The 19,609-nt window shown below is 35.4% G+C and overlaps 1 protein-coding gene across 1 annotated transcript in view; it reads left to right on the top strand.

The window, feature by feature from the left end:
- The first annotated feature begins 3,595 nt into the window (after window positions 1-3,595).
- Window positions 3,596-19,609, top strand: part of LOC113058655 (neurobeachin-like) — a 220,543-nt gene continuing 204,529 nt past the window's right edge. The window contains exon 1 of the mRNA XM_026226760.1: window positions 3,596-4,011. Within this exon, the coding sequence (XP_026082545.1) occupies window positions 3,751-4,011 (261 nt within the window). The 5' untranslated portion in view covers window positions 3,596-3,750. The remainder of the gene's footprint in view (window positions 4,012-19,609) is intronic.

Raw genomic sequence — 19,609 nt, 5'->3', positions numbered from 1 at the left:
TTATATATGAATCACCTGAAATAACATAGCTGTAATCAGCAGCCATTTCTTGTATGTTCACAGGTCTAGGGGTGCATCGTGGAGCAGGGCCCTCCTCTTTTTGACCACAGGACGATGTACAAAGATTGTGGGAATAGCATCTGGTCTCAGCCTACTCTTGAATTTTTTGGTCATGACAAATTGCTTTGCCTCAATTTGCCTGCAGAGTGACTCCAGTTTAGTTTCCACAGACAACTTTTTTTTTGTCTACCCACATACAGTACATACACATGGTGGTTAAATGCACAGTTATAGGTAACACTGATGACTCCCTGCATTGTCTCACCCTGAGTCTCAGCTCCCTGGGTTTTGCAAGGCTTTGTGTGTTCCTTATTTCTAGTAAATCATTTTCAATGTAAGAAAGTGCAAATAAATTTAAGTATAATTACCTAACAATTTTTTGTTGTTGTAATTTTTATTTATATTTAGATTGCTCCTGCTGACTTGAGCCAACCATTATTTTCTCCTCTCCATGTCAGCGGGGAAGCCATACATTCGCACACCTTCCTCTGACCGAGTGGAGCATCCCCATGCAGCACAGTAAACCACGGTGGAGACTATGCAAGGACAACATGAAAGAAAGGACACATACAAAATGCTTGGCATGCTATTAAATTTATTAGAAATGTATTCATGAATTGCTGTAAATAGTTAATTGTATTTATTTGAATAAAAATACAAAGTGATCTCATAATATATAATTACAATTTAAAATAACTGTTTTCTATTTTAAAATGTAATATACTCCTGTGATGCCAACCTGAATCTTCAGCATCATTACTTTTGAATGGCAGTGTACATGTTTATATACGAGTATGCTTAAGTTGTTTTAAACCTGAATATATTGTGTACATGAATAAGTATTGTAAGAATTATACTAGATATAATAGATATATTATTTATAATACATAATTATATTAGTATATGTAATTGTAAGAATTATAAACAGTAAGCTTCATTTTACATTTATTTAACATGCTAATTACTGCTGCTAACAGTTAATTGACCCATAGTGTGGAGCTGAAAATCACCTGTCACCAGCCTGTCTCTCTACTACCTGAAAGTCGTCAATATGACACGAGTTAACATGAGATAAGTGGAAAAAAAGGACAATATGTAACGTAAAAAGGCAACAGCAACCCGTGTTTATACAACTTAACGTTAGCATGAAATACGTTTTTAAAATAACGGTACTTGAACACATCCTCAAATATTACCCGATTTGATATTTTATAAACATCATTGCTGTAATTATATATACTCATGCTTCATACATATGTCGGTGTGTTGTATAAATATATAAAATAAATGCATTTATTGACTCCTTATTACCAGAAATCGCAGTTCTGTCACTCTACTCTATCAGTTTGAATGGCCGCCAATGCACTTCCTGGAACTATTTGAAGTCTACACGAATCACGTGACAAACAAACATTTCGAACTTCCGTTGTCGCAACTCTCTCTCTATATGGCTCTGGGTGCACCTATAATAAGTGTTTATATTCGGACTATTTTAGATTGCTTCGGGGATACCGCGGCGGAGTAACCCAGTACCTTTGTGATTCTTCATAGACATAAACAGAGAGAAGTAGTTCCGGCTACGATGTTCTTCCGCAAGACGCAAGCAGTTCTGTTTATTAACCGCTAGAGCGTCAAAAGTTCCCTACCGCAGCTTTAATACCTTTATTCAGCAAGGATGCATTCAATTCCTCAAAAGTGACAATATGACAATAAAGGCATTCATTAATATTATAATAAAAACTATTTTGAAAAGACTATTTTACAAGGTGTTCGTTTGAGCTTTCTAGCTATTAATCAATCACAAAGAAATTGTTTCAACAAAAATATTTAGCAGCACAACCAATTTTAACCAATAATAATAAGAAATGTTTCTTGAGAACCAGGCACATCAGAATGATTTCTGAAGGATCACTTGACACTTAAATTATACTAACACAATTGTAACAAATTTAATTTTAATATTATTGTAATATTACACATTACTGGTATTGCTGACCCAATAAATGCAATATTTGAGAGCATAGCATACATTTTTCAAAAGCATTAAAAAATGTTATTGACCCCAAATTTTTTATTGTAGTGTAATACAATGACAATAAAATAAGAGTGATTTTTTTCTCTCCCCACCAACATTTACTTAACACAAACCTGCAGTTCTGAAACTGGTGAAGAACTTCTGTTATCCACTAGATGTCAGTGTTTATCTATGACAAAGCTTTTTCCTTCCTCTCAATGACTGCCAGATTGACTAGTAAATATAAAAAAGCTTCAAATGCTGCTCGGATTCTAGAGATAGCTTTACTTTGCTTTGATATTTAAACGCAGAATTTGTTTTGATGTTAAAATTGGAGACAACAAAGCCACAAACAAACAAACAGAAAAATCTAAATTTTTAATGCATGTTTAAATAATAATGAAGTGCACTGATTACAACAAATGAACAGCATTTTTTTGCTGTAAACTAATGTTCATGTATTTCTAAACATCTGACAGCATTACAGACGGACACAGTGAGTAGTCTACGAGATGTAAGAAAGTAAATTTAGCATTTCATTTGGAAATCAAGGTCTGGATTCTGGAGGAAGATTGGAGAGGCACAGAATCCAATGTGAAGTTTCTGAAGTCAGAGATGATTTGGGTGCCGTGACATCTGCTGGTGTTGCATTGTGTTTTATCAAGTCCAAAGTCAATGCAGCCATCTACCAGGAGATTTTGGAGCACTTTATGCTTCCATCTGCTGTCAAGCTTTATGACGATGCTGATTTTATTTTGCAGCAGGACTTTAGCACCTGCCCACAGTGCCAAAATCACTTCCAAGTGGTTTGCTGACCGTGATATTGCTGTGCTTGATTGGCCAGCTAACATGCCTGACCTGAACCTCACAGAGAATCTATGGGGTAATGTGAAGAGGAAAAAATAACATCTGACAAACAATACAGAGGAGCTGAAGGCTGCTATCAAAGCAACCTGGGCTTCAAAACGTCTCAGCAGTGCCACAGGCCGATCGCCTCCATGCCACGAAGCACTGAAGCAGTAATTTGTGCAAAAGGAGCCCCAACCAAGTATTGAGTGCATAATTAAACTTGCTTTAGAGATCTTGAACATTTCTGTTTTCTAAATCTTTTTTTTTTTTTTTTTTTGATCTTTGAGAAAATATTCTCATTTTTTTGAGATACTGAATTTGTAATTTTCCTGAGCTGTAAGTCATAACCGTCAGAATAAAAAAATTAAATACAAAAATCTTGAAATATTTCAGTTTCTGAGCAATGAATCTAGAATATAAGAAAGTTTGCTTTTTTGAATTAAATGACACAAAATAAAGAACTTTTCCATGATATTCTAATTTTTTTTAGATGCATCTGTAGAGGGCGTTTTCCCAGCATGAGAAACATTTGATCGGTTCCCAGATGAGTAATGCAAACCCACATACGACATCACTGAACAACATAAATTAGAAAGGGAAGCAAGAGCTCAAGTACAGTGTGTGGAGCACCTGCAGACCTGTAGTATATACAGTGAATCTGCCTATGCGTTTGGACTCTTACTGCACAGCCGGTGGATATTAAATCACTATCGGAGATTTGTTTCCCCTTAAAGTGGCCGTAGATATCTCATCGAACTTGATTTGACTAAAACACCTCCTGTTCTTGATGATACAGTGCTGTTTTTAAATACCGCGGCTGATAGGATATGGCGAGCGTTCAGACGGTGGCCACGCCGGGCGACAGAGCACCTCCTCCCGGCCACAGGCAGCACAGAGCCGCCGCTGCTGCGGGCTCCGGTACCGGTGACATGATGATGTCTTGCTCCGGATCGGTGGTGCTGCCTGCCGGGGTGATAAACCCCTCGGTCCCGATTCGGAATATCAAGACGAAATTCGCAGTTCTCACCGGTCTCATTCAAGTCGGCGAGGTCAGCAATAGAGATATAGTGGAAACAGTGTTGAATCTGGTAAGTAGCACTTCTTCTTGTGGCTGGGTTTCAAAACTCACTGCTAGACAGCATTTTTGAGGCGCTTTGAATGATCCAGTGGATTCCAGAGAGGCAGTTCTGTTGGTTTGATGAACACTGCATGAACGAACCCCATGAATGAATGATGTTGTTGTGATATTATATCACAGATTGTGAATATTAGGCTGGGGCTCATTATAGTCAGATGTCTGTCATGCTTATTAACAGCAACCAAACAGGTGTCCTTGTGTAGTTTATATGCAACCTGTGCAACAGTCCTACACTGAAAAAAAAATCAATAATGTATAAACTCCTTAGAAACATGTCAAACTGTCTAAACAAGTTAGACTTTTTGTTAAAAACAATTTAATAGTGGTGAAAAAAAGTTTGCTTATCTAGATAAACCACACAATTATTTATGTGTTTATTTTTTTTCTTGTGTAGCTATTTGAATCTAACTAATCAAAATGATAAAGTTTATTGTGTTAAAAAATATATATGTCTAACTTTGTAAACAAAATATTTGTGGGTAAGATTTAAATGAGTAATTTGTCCCACTTTATTCAAAATGACAAAATTTAGAGGAGCATCCAGGCCTAAAAATGCCCTTCTTTCTCTCACTTCTTTATTAGTACACATGCCAATCCAGAATATAACTTTTTTTTGTTCTCAGTGTTAAAGTCATAATCAACATTATTTCCATTTAAAAATGATATATGCTATGTATGGAGTATCTGGGAAATAAATAGGCTTTTATCACAGCATACAATGTTAGTCCGAAAGCACTATGCAATTAAGATGCAGTGGAAATGAAACTTTGTCCTTGTGTGTCAGTGCTCAAGTGTCAAGTGTTTTGTGACATTTTTCTTGTTGTGTTGCACACTGAACATCTTTTGATTTGATTATGCTTAGTCTTTGACTGTAAAAACAGGCAGACTCATTGCATGCTTGTTTAGCTAATGCACTTTAGTCTTACGTTAATAGTGTATTTGCTGAGTATGTGTTAAAATATGCTTTCGCGGAACACACATGTCCTGAACCAGGGTGTTTGGTCAAACATTACTTATTTTTTAACTCTGGTATTGCAAAATGTTTTGCACTTCTAAATAACCTGAGTAATGATATGTCAGACAAACAGCACTGACCTAATCGTATTTTGAAATTTAGCCTCCCAGGTGGGATTTTCCAGTCAACTCGATTGATTTGACAAATAAAGATGCTCTTAGTTTGATGTTCTGACCTGAGGAATATGAATTAAGCAACTAGAGGCTCATCCAGCAATGAAAAACTCCGCGTCAGGTGGTTCTTTTGTGTCTGTTGTTTGTCTCACACAACAGCAGTGCACAGTGAGTCAAGGAGGCGATGCTGACAGCATTTAGACAACAAGTCTGTTCCTGAGCTCACAGGTGCTGCTGTTTATGCCACGCCAGGGTGCATTTCTGCTTTGACAGCCACCATTTGTTAAAGGTTCTTCAGCCAGCATGTGCAACATGTATTTTCATAAACAAGGTTCATCAGTCAGTTTTAGGGACAGGGAGAGTACCTTTTTTGTGTTTTACCATGTTGCATGTTGGGTTGTTGCAAGAACAAAATGTCAGAGGTCAATACCAAAATAAATCAGTGACAATTTCATTATTTCTTAAAACCACTGCAAAAACTAATATGTAGACTTTCGTGTTTTTATGCATTAATAAAAATACAAAATGGAATATACCAAAACATTTCTTAAACAAAATATGTGATACAGACCATTTTGTCCATTAAATTAGACGCCCTCTGAAAGAGATATAAACTCAGTGAGAAAGTCAGAATTGTGAGATGTTTGCAAGATATGAACTTGGAGTTGCTAGAAATCAAGTCGAAACTGTAAGATCTTAACTTAAAATGGCAAGATGTAAACTTGGTATTCTGAGAAAATAGTCCGAATTGCTAGATGAAAACTCAGAATTGTGAGATTTTAAGTCCAAATTGCTAGAAATAATGTCAGGACTGTGTTGTAAACTCCCGATTCTGAAAGAAAAGTCAGAAGTATGAGATGTTTACTCAAAATTGCAAGACATAAACATGGAATTGCTAGAAATCAAGTTTTGTGTTAACTGATGATTCTGAGAAAATTGTCAGACTTGTAAGATGCTAACTCAAAATTGCAAGAAACAAACCAGGAGAAAAGATTTTTCAGAGAAAAATGGCAGCGAATTGCAAGATGAAAAATCTAATTTCGATGGATTTTATCTCAGAATAGATAGAAATGAACTAGAGAATTAAAATCATAATTGTGAGATAAAGAGTAGCAATAACATTTTAATTTTAAGGTTAAGAAACATGAAACATTTTCTGCAAAGCACTCTAAGACTTGCTACCAAGTCTTTTTTTACTGTAGTGTCAATTTGATGCCAGAAATGTCACCTGAGCAATCCAGGGGCCCAGCTTGTGGCAAATATCTGAACTTTGATATTTGCATTCTCATTGTTTCTGCGTCAGAGATTAATTACGGGCCATTCTGTCCCAGCCGGGAGCAATGACATTAGACAGACGAGACATGTTGCAGCCCTCGGCATGTCAGGGCAAAGACATCATCCTCTTACTCTGAGGGACTTTCGATACTCTCGATACAATGCCGACGTCTCTTGAGTAACTGTGAAGTGAGAAGAACAGCACACAAGGCAAATCTCACCTTTCACAACTCATTCACAACTCGAACTGTCAAAGCAGGCGTTTTTGAAAAGTACACATAAGTCCAATTTTGTAGCATGATTCATAGTTGCAATCGTCCTATCATTATGTTAACACTGGTGTTCTTGTCAGCGTCTCAGAAAAACGGTATATGAGAAGAACAGCAGTGTGGTTGCTTTGATGCCTCGATTAAGAATTGATCGCTGGAGTCTCTAGTGTGCAATGACTCAGAGATGTGTAATGGAATTGATCCCGCTAGATTTACTTTGGTCGTTTTGACCTATAGGCAACACACTCACTCGACTTTATTGTCTCATTAAATCTGATCCAAAAGAATCAAACAGTGGGAAGTTACACATTGTTTTTTCACACTGAACAGTACTTTCAGCCCACTCTAAATCTTGTGTACCCGATTTTTAGAGAGACTCTGACAAAACAACTCTGTCACTCCGGAAGAGCGATGTGTCACGGAGATCCCTGTGTTGGACAGGATGATGTGTTTGAGCAGGAACAGGAATAGGGCCATCAGTCTGCCAGGTGAGACACCTAGGAAGAGCTTGCAAGCCGGACTCAGTCTAACAGAACTAGGCATCCGATGTGAAATTCAAACCCAATATCAATTCCACCCCCCTTTTTTTCTGTCCAAGGATGCTGCTATTTTTTTACACTTGAGCTGTTCGAGTTAAAACTCAGACCTGTGTGTGGTGAAACAGAGAGCATGAACAATTTAGAAGCTCTGTCAAGGATTTAAACAAACTGCACAAGAGACTTTTTTTCAAAGCTGGATCTAAAATGCTTTTTGTATAATTCTGCGAACCAAGCCACTAGGATTCTATAATTTAATTAAATAAAAAATTCTATCTGATCTTCTCCTTTGAGTGTAGTTTTCAAAATATGGTTGAGCAATAACATTTTAAATCATAAATCCTCATATTTAAAGAAAAAAAAAAACAAAGTTTGTAGGGACTCTTAAGTTTATGCACAACATGGTTTTATATAATATATTTTTTAGTAATTTTAGTTTTGCAATTCCATTTTAAATAGGAACATTGGGTTATTAAATGCATTGTGTCCAGTGTAACCTTTGTTTTTTGTAAGGAAAATATATCTTGAGAAAGAGTTGTACAATAAATGGAGCAGAAAAACAAATGAGTACAGAGCATTGTCTACTTCCAGGAGGTCTTGTTTGTCTCTTTAGAGATGGATGCTATATTCAGTTTCTTGGATGTGTAGATTATATTTCTGCTTTATATTGAATTGGTTGTTCCTGTGTATTCATCAAAAGCATTCTAAACAATTTTCCACATCTCCTAGAGCAAGTCAGAAATGTTTGCATTGCTTCTTAAATTTGCTACTAAATTTAAATATAATATTATGTTGATGAAGGCTCATGGATGGAAATGGATGGTTTTTGTATCTTGAAGCATCCAGATTACATTATGTAATCCCCTGCTCTGTGTGTCCATAGTACATAGTCTTGCCTTGAAAGGTTTGAATAACATTCTCAGAAACACTTTGAAGTGAAAGCTCATGAAATCTTCAAATGAACTTGGGATTTGGCCAATACAAGCGCTCTGAAGTTTCAATAGTTAAAGTGAACAGGGAACATAGGGAATGTGTTCATTGGAGATAAAGGGATAGTTCAGCCAAAAATATAAATTATCATTATTTACTCATCCTCATGTCATTCCAAACCCACATGCTGTTCTTTTTTATTTGTGAAACAAAAAAGCAGTCTTCACACAGCATTCTTTCATTCAACAACAATTTATTGTACTTTTTTACTTTCAAATCATTCATAAGAGTGAATGATTTCACTCAATATGCAGGTCTCAAATAAAAAATGGCTCAATAGCACAGGCGTGGTGACAAGAACTTTTTTTAGAATTTTAGTCTTTTCATCCCACAAAGTTGTTGTGTGGTTTCAGATGATTTGAAATATATTTCATATACAGTATGTATACAGGTGCTGGTCATATAATTAGAATATCATCAAAAAGTTAATTTATTTTAATAATTCCATTAAAAAATTGAAACTTGTAATATTGATTCATTACACAGACTGATACATTGTAAATGTTTATTTCTTTTAATTTTAATAATTATAACTGACAACTAAGGAAAATCCCAAATTCAGAATCTCGAAAATTTGAATATTGTGAAAAGGTTCAATATTGAAGACACCTGGTGCCACACTCAGCTAATTAACTCAAGCCACCTGCAAAGCCTTTAAATGGTCTCTCAGTCTAGTTCTGTAGGCTACACAATCATGGGAAATACTGCTGACTTGACAGTTGTCCAAAAGACCATCATTGACACCTTGCAGAAGGAGGGCAAGACACAAAAGGTCAATGCAAAAGAGACTGGCTGTTCACAGAGCTCTGTGTCCAAGCACATTAATAGAGAAGCGAAGAGAAGTAAAAGATGTGGGCGAAAAGTGTACAAGCAATAGGGATAACCACACCCTGGAGAGGTTTGTGAAACAAAACCCATCCAAAAATGTGGGGGAGATTCACAAAGAGTGGACTGCAGCTGGAGTCAGTGCTTCAAGAACCACTGCGCACAGACATATGTAAGACATGGGTTTCAGCTGTCACATTCCTTGTGTCAAGCCACTCTTGAACAACAGACAGCGTCAGAAGCATCTTGCTTCAAAAAGGACTGGACTGCTGTTGAGTGGTCCAAAGTTATGTTCTTTGATGAAAGTAAATTTTAAATTACCTTTGGAAATCCGGGTCGCAGAGTCTGGAGGAAGAAAGGAGAGTCCCACAATCCACGATGCTTGAGGTCCAGTGTAAAGTTTCCACAGTCAGTGATGGTTTGTGGTGCCATGTCATCTGCTGGTGTTGGTCCAATGTGATTTCTGAGGTCCAAGATCAATGCAGCCATATACCAGGAAGTTTTAGAGCACTTCATGCTTCATGCTGCTGACCAACTTTATGGAGATGCAGATTTCATTTTCCAACAGGACTTGGCAACTGCACACAGTGCCAAAGCTTCCAGTACCTGGTTTAAGGACCATGGTATCCCTGTTCTTAATTGGCCAGCAAACTCGCCTGACCTTAACCCCATAGAAAATCTATGGGGTATTGTGAAGAGGAAGATGAGATATGCCAGACCCAACAATGCAGAAGAGCCGAAGGCCACTATCAGAGCAACCTGGGCTCTCATAACACCTGAGCAGTGCCACAGACTGATCGACTCCATGCCACGCCGCATGGCTGCATTAATTCAGATGAAAGGAGCCCCAACTAAGTATTGAGTGCTGTACATGCTCATACTTTTCATGTTCATCTTTTTCAGTTGGCCAAGATTTCTAAAAACCCTTTATTTGTATTGGTCTTAAGTAATATTAAAATTTTCTGAGATACTGAATTTTGGATTTTCCTTTGTTGTCAGTTATAATCATCAAAATTAAAATAAATAAACATTTGAAATATATCAGTCTGTGTGTAATGAATGAATATAATATTGGCTTGAATTAGTGAAATAAATAAACTTTTTGATGGTATTTTAATTATATGACCAGCACCTGTATAACTGACTACTGAAATGTTGCTTCACTCAAAAATTAAAATTCTGTAATTTTACTCACGCAACAATGACGCTCCAAACCTCTATGTCTCTATGATTCTGTGGAATGCAAAAGAAGATATTTTAAAGAGTGTCAGTAACCAAACAATTCCGGTGACCAGTGACTTCTACTGTGTGAACAGCACAGACATTTCTCAGAAAATCTTCTGTCATGTTCCACAGAAATATGAAAGTCATACATGTTTGGACGGACATTAAGTTGAGCAAATGATGACAGAATTTTCATTTTTGGGTGAACAATGCCTTTAAAAATTATTGTGGAACTTTATTGATAAGACTTTTTTTCATAATAATATTTTTTCATATTTTCATATGATCTTGAAGGTTAATGTTATGACTTCTAATTCCCTTCAAAATCTGATTCCTATACAAGGCTATTGAGAGGCCTAATCAACAACAAATATCTGTAATTTCCACCGAAGCGAACACGGGAACCATCAGTTTTCAAGACAGATCTTCCATGTTCACAATCGTGTGCTACAAGACTGAGTCTTGACAAAGTGCCTTATCTGGGCTAATTAAGAACAAGTCGTTGTTAATCTCCCTCTGCCGCAAAGTCTTAAATGAAAGCAGTTATAAAGATAAAGTGGAAATGTTTCACCCTGTAGGTGGCTTTTATTACATGAAATTGTTTAAATAAGGATAATGTGAACAGAAAGCCTTTTTGCTGTAATTGTGCTGTCTTCAACAATCACTGCTGCTTTATATCCATCAGGATTTACTTTAGAGTCGTATGTTAGTAGAATACAAATAAATGGCATAAAAATAATGCAGACTGGGTAGATGAACTACAGAATGTTTTTCATTTGTCATATAGACTTCAGAGATGACATCCAACTTGACCTTGCTATTGTGGAAACATCTTTCTTTTTTTTTTTATATAAAAAAAAAGCCATATATGAGCACTTACTCTCAGCGTTGGGTTAAAGTTTGCAGACTTTGTTGTACGCTATAAGAAAATATTTTTTTTGAAACTGTAAACAAAATGTAACGAGTATGTTTTACAGGAAAATGCCAGTTCAGTACTTGAAAAAAAAATCATGTTTCATTCAATGAGTTATTTGCCATTTCTTTGTAATTATTTGTAAAATATTGGTTTAGAGTAGTGTAAACCATTAATAGTAAGTATTGCACTTTGTGTAACTCACAGTGTATGTGATATACACACAGATATTATCTTCAATTTTGCCGCTAAAGGTATAAACACATTAGTAAAATCTCAGCAATATTTTGCTGCCTAAAAGGATCATGAGGCACAAGTCACACAGAGGTCACGTTCAAACCAAACAGCTTTCTTTTGGTCAGCATGGCGATTTGCTGTGCATAAAACTTATGCCCTCACAAGAAATTCTTATTGAAATTATAGAAATTATGCCCAGCAACACTAAATGTGATCATGTCTTGCAATTTTCACCCACACTGTAAAAAATGTTTTTCTTTTTTGGAAATTCTAAATAAAACAAATGATTACTTTTTTCACAGAAAATTCTATTTCAGACTTTCTACTTTAAAAAGAAATTATGTTTATTAATGTTTTAGTTGTGATTTCTTAATAGCAATAGCAATTTTTGAGTGAAAACTGTTTTTTTCCCCCTCCCTTTACTATTGCTTAAATCACTCATAAGTATTAAACTTTACCACATAACCATTTGTGTTATGTACACAAATTATATCTTACATTTTGAAGCTTAAGGTGGGGTCACATTAGTCAAATCTTTCAAACTAAGCAGCTTTTTGTTGGTCAATGTGGCAAATCTGCATATGAAAATATTTTGACCATGAAAATTCGCCAAATTTTAAATATGACTACATCTTAATACTTTATAACCAGACATGCAATTCTCACAGTGTAACACTTTTTTTGTTAGTTATTGGAGTACAAGAAATTTTTTTTTTTAATACTTCAGAATTTGATGTTTCATTCAATGAATTACTTTATTTGTAATTATTTGTGAAATTTACCAGCAATTTCTTAGTGAAAATTGTTCGTACACAATTTTTTTTTTTTTTTTGTAGACAAAGTGTGGACACCATAATGCCACGGAGACCTATAGGGTTTATATATATATATATGGGCGAGAAAGCAAACAAGAAGTGCTAGCAACTGCCTAGAACACCTTAGCAACTGCTTAGCAATTCCCATTCAGACTTATTTCTGCCGTTGTGTGTTTGTTCCTCACTCACTTTTTCTCTCTGTTCTGCTAGTTCTTGATATTGCTACCTGCAGTACTGAGAGCTACCAGATTCTGGTTAAGTGTTGACCTGCATTTGCTCTGACTCTTCACGCTGTCTCAGATGATATATAGGTTTTAAAACCTGAATTCATAAGCAGGCTGTGTGGAATTGGCCAGAGCAGCTAATTTTTTAGAGGTATGCTTACTGTCAGAACACTGGAAAGGTTTGTTCGTATCGCCCCACTGCGCTGTACATTTGCATGGATTAGCAGCTCCCCTGGCTGCATAAAGACTGGATACCTGGGGTAGGAATAAAAACCTCTGTCAAAACATTCACCTGACATTCATAAGATTTAAAGAGCTGTTTATCTGACTGTGCTAATAGCGTATGAATGCACATTTATTTGCTTTTCAGTATTCAACTTGTCAATTGCTAGTTAATCATTAATGTCACAGTTAATGATAAACAATTTTTTTTTTCAGTTTTTACTTGCTAATTACATTGGCATAATGTTAGATGATATTAAAGGTAAAGTGTACGGTATATTGTCAGTTTAATATTCAGAGGCTACAAGTAAGCCATTCAGATTCAAGATTCAAGATTTTTATTCGTCACATACAAAATTATATATAGCATATATAACCAGCAGTGAAATGTGATAAAGTCAACACACACACACACACACACACACACACATAAATAGTTTGTATATCCTGACCAGTCTGACACAGCAACACAGACTCAACCAATGATGTGAGTCTGGAGGCGGGACTTATCTGTCTTTCTGACCAGTAACAGTGTTTAGTGTTCAGAAAACCTATTTGAAAATCAAATTTAAATAAATTGTTTGCAATTTCATATTTTAAACATAGATATAAATTAATACTTTAGTTCAGCAAGGACTCATAATATTGATCAAAAATGACAGTACACATTTATAAAGTTTTAAAATTATATAAAATTATTTTAAATAAAAATTATTATAATACATTATTATTTAAAATATTTATTATTTAAAATACATTCTCTTTTGAACTTCAGTTTATCAAATAATTTAGAAAAAGTGAGTCACAGCTTCCACAAAAATATTAAGCAGCATAACTCTTTTTAACATTTTTTAAAACTAATAAATGTTTTTTAACTTTTGGTTAGATGCAATGTAACAAGCTCACCTTTTAACACTTCTCCGAAGCTATATTCCAAACAATTCCAGTCATGGACAACAGCAGATAGCAGTGGTTAACGTCAGGCAAGTGTAACTGTGTCCAAAGCATTAGTCACAGTCTTCTGGCATTGTGTGTAGAGTTTTAGAATGATACAAACAGGACTGTTGCTTCAGCAAATACATATTGTCCTTCAGAAAACGGAAAAATTACTCCGCTAATCCGCAAATCATCTTTTTGATGGCAGCACATACATGAAGCTTATCATGAGTAAGCCAGATTCAAACCTCATCTGTTGCACCCTTGCTTGAGTAACAATGCATTGCTATCTTGACTGGCTGGGCTTATTTTTTAAGGGACATTATACAGTAGCAATATCTGCTCTGTTTTTAACATTGCACACAACGTGTTCGGTGTAATGCATTACTGAAGTCTTTGTGACTCATAATAAAAGAAAATGGCTATAAAAGTGATTCATGCAGTGATAGCTGCAGTTATAGTTGACATCTATAATTGTTCATTATATTCAATGATCTCACTCTCCAGTGAATGTGGCATTTCATTTTCTTTTCTTTTCAGCCATGACATCAGTAGGTACATTTGGGTGGAAATGATAAAAATTCAGTAAGCACCTCATCCAGTATGACACTAACTAATTCTGAATAATGCCTGTATGTTCTCATGCAGGGTTTGGAACGAACTGGTTCATATAGTGCACACGTCCTCCTGGGAAGTTTCTATTTATGAGTTTAATTAAGTCGTAAGTATGACATCAGGTGCATTCAAATTCATTTGGTAGGAGCAAGATGCCGATTTACTTAAAAAAATTTTTTTTTAATTATAATGCAGCAATTTTAACTATACCTGTACTTCCACGAAATTATAAATAAATACCGTGCATCCGATGTTTTATTCAGTTTAAGGTGCTGTAAATTGAATCATTATAGAATAATTTTACAATACTATTGTACATTATATATGCAGCTAGTTTTATTGTAAATTAAATAATAATAATAAAAATGTTCCTAAACTGCAGATAATATGTATATTTTCTCACTGAAGCTCAGAGCTCAGAGTTCCAATTCATAATAATGACATTATGGTGGTCCATCCATCCATCCATCCATCCAATCTCATTGGTATTATTTTAAGTGGTGAAATGTCCTTCATAAATTTTAGGTCGTCACTAAACTAAATTTCAATACCGAGATGATATTTATGGTGTGGGACTGAAGCTTAAATTGAAGTTAATGTTCCGTGTCTTCCGCTTTCCTCCCCACCGACAGCATCTCTGATCTCACAGAACAGCACTGAGCAGCGGAGAGCAAGCAGCTCGCGTAAAGCCAAAGACCTCTGGGAGAACACCAGGCATGTGTGTGCCTATCTGTCTTTCATGCCTCGTCCATGCCCTCCGCAACACAGAGGATTTAGTGTTGATGAAAAGCTGACATTTTCGGAACAATCAGGGATCATTGCATTGCATCAGCCCTCTGTTTCTCCTCAGCCCGGTTGACAGATAGGGCCGTTGCGGAAGGGCCAAATAGTCTCATATCAGTTGCAGGCACTGGAATCCGTTTATTACCAAAAACGTGTCTTATTTTTTGCTCCAGATAGCTTGAAGGGAAGATTTCACTCCCCGTGTTTTGAGCGCATGGCTTTTGTAGTTCATGTTGCCCCAGTTTTGCCTCTTGCCCACAAACAGCACATCAGAAATGAGGCACAATGTCTCCAATCAATGAAATAAAGCTGGTGATTTTATTAACTGTGCAGTTCACAGGATAAAACATGTTTCATTGTTTGTGAGGGGTTTCCTCCCAAGTGCTCATAGTTTCCTCTTGACCGACCTAAGGCCTGTTTCACAATGCAGCCACATGAGGCAGAATTTCTTTTAATATTATGAAGTAAATCGCGAAAATCTGTCATGAATCCTCCTAAAACAAAACCCAAACCATAAAGCGTAGCTATAAACGACTTATTAATCCATGAGATTTACTGTATGTGTTTGTATCACTACGTATAGAACTTGATAAATGTCAATAGTGTCAATTGCTTTGTGTTGCTTCATTAAATCCTGCATTGCAAAATACTGCATTGATAAATATATTTATAGTGTATTTTCAGTGTAGTTTTTGCTTAAATAGGTGTCGAAAATATACCTGCCTCCATGCTTCTCAACTCTGAAATAATGAGTGTTTCATGACCTCTGGTCACTTTTATTTTCAAAGGGTTGATTTATTTATTTATTTTATTAAAACTAACAGATTTCATATATCATAATTGGCACACTTTTTATATATACTGTATGTTTATATATATGTGTGTGTGTGTATCTTTTGCAATCAGGCTGTAAATTTGTGGAGCAACTGTGATATTGTTAGTAGCCAAATTTGTCAAACTAGTAAGAGAGTAAAAATATGTTTAGAGAGTGTTTATTTTCCAAAAGTGCATATAGTTGAAGAAAATATTATTTGCTTTTGTGTGCATTATTAAGCAGGCCTATGTCTGGCCTATTTTAAATGCAGTGTGCATTTTAATATCTGAGAACAGATGCAGACTTTACTGCCGTATTGCCTCACTTTTAAAGTTCCAAAGTCATATTTCTGCTCTGTTTTTGGGAGAGAATTTTAAGAATTTTTCCAACTCTGAGTCACAGGATCTTTGAATGTAGACACTTTGGATAGTCCTTATAAATAGACAATGGTGCCATACACTTATTCTCTTCTTCCTCTCTCATACATCTGTCTTATCTTCTGTGATTCTGGGAGAGGAAGTGAAGGTGCAATACCTTCCTGTCTGCCTTAGCAAAAGGGCTGTGTGAATTCCATCATTTGGATGTTACCTGGATGAGGAGCGACTGCTCTGTTAGACTTTTCAGAAGACACACACATGCACATACTGACTATGCTATATTTGATGTGTACTTGGCTATATTTATGTGGTTTTGAAGCTCTTTTATGCTGGTGAGTCATTACCCTTGTTGACTGTAGTGTGCCCACAGAAGTGATGTTGTTTGCATTTATGATCCAAGCAGACAGTCAAGTTAGTCCTGTACAAACCGCAAACCTCAGATGGCATCCTTGCTTTGACATCATAGGGCAAAATCTAAATGCCCTATGAAATCACAATGATGTTAAATCTATCATGATAAATGCTGAATATATATATATATATATATATATATATATATATATATATATATATATATATATATATATATATATTCAGTTTAGTTCAGTTGCTCCAGTCAATTTTTTTCAAAAAATGCAAGCTGCATGGTTTACGGTATCATTCATTTCTGGCAAAAAGAATAGTTTTGGCAAGTTTCTTGTCTGAGCAATTATTGGCTAGTTTCTTGTCTGAGTATGTTCCTCCTACTAAAACATATTTTCATATATTGTTTGTGTCATTAAAGAGAAGGTGTTTCCAGGTTACTCTTTCCTTGATTAGGAAGGCACATTATGCCTTAGTTCATCAATAATGTCCTATCAGCTTGGAAGTGGTTGATTGGAATTTACACGTGTTTTTCTGACCATAATCTAGATCATAATTATTCAGCTCTGTTCTAAAACCTACTAAGCTGCATAAATATGCAAATATTCCATATTCCAGTGTCTGTGTTCAGGGCAAATGGCCCTCATTCTTTTTTAGACATACTGTATATTACATGCGTTCAATATGACAGTTGCACTGTAGATAGACATATTATAGATAGACACAGTGTCTTTAAGTGTCTTGGAGACGTTGCCACAATTCTTCTGGATTTAGACCATCTCAGTTTGCTCTGTTTTATTCATGTTATCCCAGACAGACTGGATTATGTGAGATCAGATCTCTGTGTGGAGTGCTGGCTGTTGTCAGACTCCTTGTTCATACAAAAATCTGCATATAAAAAATAAAATATAGTTTATGAAATATTATTATTAATATTATTCATGTATATTATTTTATTATGCAAGCTGCTGTTTTAATGGGATTTTTTTTTAAAGCTTTTAAAAGTTAGCAACAGAAATATGAAATGTTAAATGTTTTGTTGGAATAGATTTTGTATGTATGTATATATGAGTCTGTGTGTGTGTGTTTATGTATGTATATATATATATATATATATATATATATATATATATATATATATATATATATATATATATATATATATATTGCTACTCTAATTCGTAAGTAACAACTTACAGCTTTAATAATAATAATAATGCAGTAGTATTTATTAGTGTTTCAAAAATATATGTTTTAATTATAATAGTTTTGGAACATTATTAAATATTATTGTGACGACGACAACAACAACAACAATAGTATTAATAATAAATAATGTTTATGTTATTATATTTATTTTTAGTAATAATATAGTATTGTTTTTACAGTTAAAATAATTGTTGTATTATTTTATTTTGTTATTTTATTATGCATCCTTTTCATGTTTTGATGGCCGTTTTTATCTTGCATTGATATATTAGCAACACGAATATTAAATATATCAAATTGTGCTGCTGTAGTTCAGAATGAGCAACAGTTTTTACTACAGCAAAGACTGTATTTGAGCTGAAATGATTTGAGCTGTAATTTCAGGCTATGTTTGACAGAGACAGCCAGATCTCAAGGCTGTCCAGCACCCCTCATTCATGTCTTTCTCTGACTGCAGTAGAGATGTCTGCAGAGAGTCTTTGTTCCTGCCGCTCACAGCTCATGTGTCAGGAGTGATCGTGATGTTCTTTAGTCTCTAGCGGCAGCAGCAGGGATCTGGAGTGTGTTTCTGATGTATAGCTTTGCATCACAAGGGCTCTTCTCTCTGCACATTGCAAACACATGAAAGGTATTAGAACTTTGAACTGACATACAGTTGTGTATTGACCGTCACCTTAAAAACACTCGGACCGATCCTACAGTACCTATCTGCCATCTTATATTTTCTAAGTTAAGTCTAAGAAAGATATTTGGATGATTTTTGGTTGAATTTAGCCAGTAAAACTGAGTCACATGAGAATGTATTTTGCAACAAATAGACGAGAGAAATATTCTTTGTAGGCCATGGTTTCTAATCAGAAGTAATATGTAATCACATTCATATGTCTGCCTGAGGGACTCTGATATCTCCAGTCTGCCATCTGCTTCATTAGCACGAGTTGTTCTCTTTTAAATTCAGTGTAATTGTTGTGAAATTGGGTCTGAGGTGTTCAGTGAAGTCCCATCGGTGTTGTTGTTCGGCAGGACAACTATATTGAGAGCACTCAATTGTTCGAAGTTGTTGCTTGTGCTCTGTTATGAAGATTTGGCACAGAGGGAGAATTTCAATACCCGTCTCACTTCCCACAGACAGATGAGGTTTTTGTCTCATACTTTTATGGGAGGAATGTAATACATATACTGTAGCAAGCAGATTGAAATTTCGACTTGGGTGGAAATCAATTTCTTCTGTAACTCAGTTCAGTAAGTGTTTGTGCGCTGCTGGTCCAACAACAGCGTCTGGGGAATGTGAAACTTTTGAAGTCCTAACTGTGCCTAAACCCTCTGACAAAGCATTTGTTATGAGAGGTGTCGGGGAAGTCGTGGCCTTATGGTTAAAGAGTTTGATTCCTAACCCTAAGGTTGTGGGTTGAGTCTCGGGCTGGCAATACCACGACATAGGTGCCCTTTGATCAAGGAACCGAACCCCCGACTGCTCCCCGGGCGCCACTGCTCTGGGTGTGTGTTCACGGTTCAGATGTCCTTCCCTGTCACTTTTTTTTTCTTCTTTTTTCTCATAGCTAAATTTACCCCTAACCTTAACCTAACCTTTTTTTTTTTTTTTTGAAGTTTCAGTTGTTCTTTGGTAATAAAATGTGCAAATTGTAAATACTGGAATATGTGAAAATTCTTTTTAAATAATAAACTTTTGTAATAATTGTATATTTAAAAATATTTATACAATAAAATATATATAAAAAATATAAAGGTTTTTAATATAATTAATAAGAAATAATATTTTTTCAGATTGTATT

This window comes from Carassius auratus, chromosome 40 (assembly GCF_003368295.1).
Source record: "Carassius auratus strain Wakin chromosome 40, ASM336829v1, whole genome shotgun sequence".
NCBI classification, from domain to species: Eukaryota; Metazoa; Chordata; class Actinopteri; order Cypriniformes; family Cyprinidae; genus Carassius; species Carassius auratus.
The sequence above is the reverse complement of the archived record's forward strand: the minus strand, read 5'-3'. Positions and strand labels throughout refer to the sequence as shown.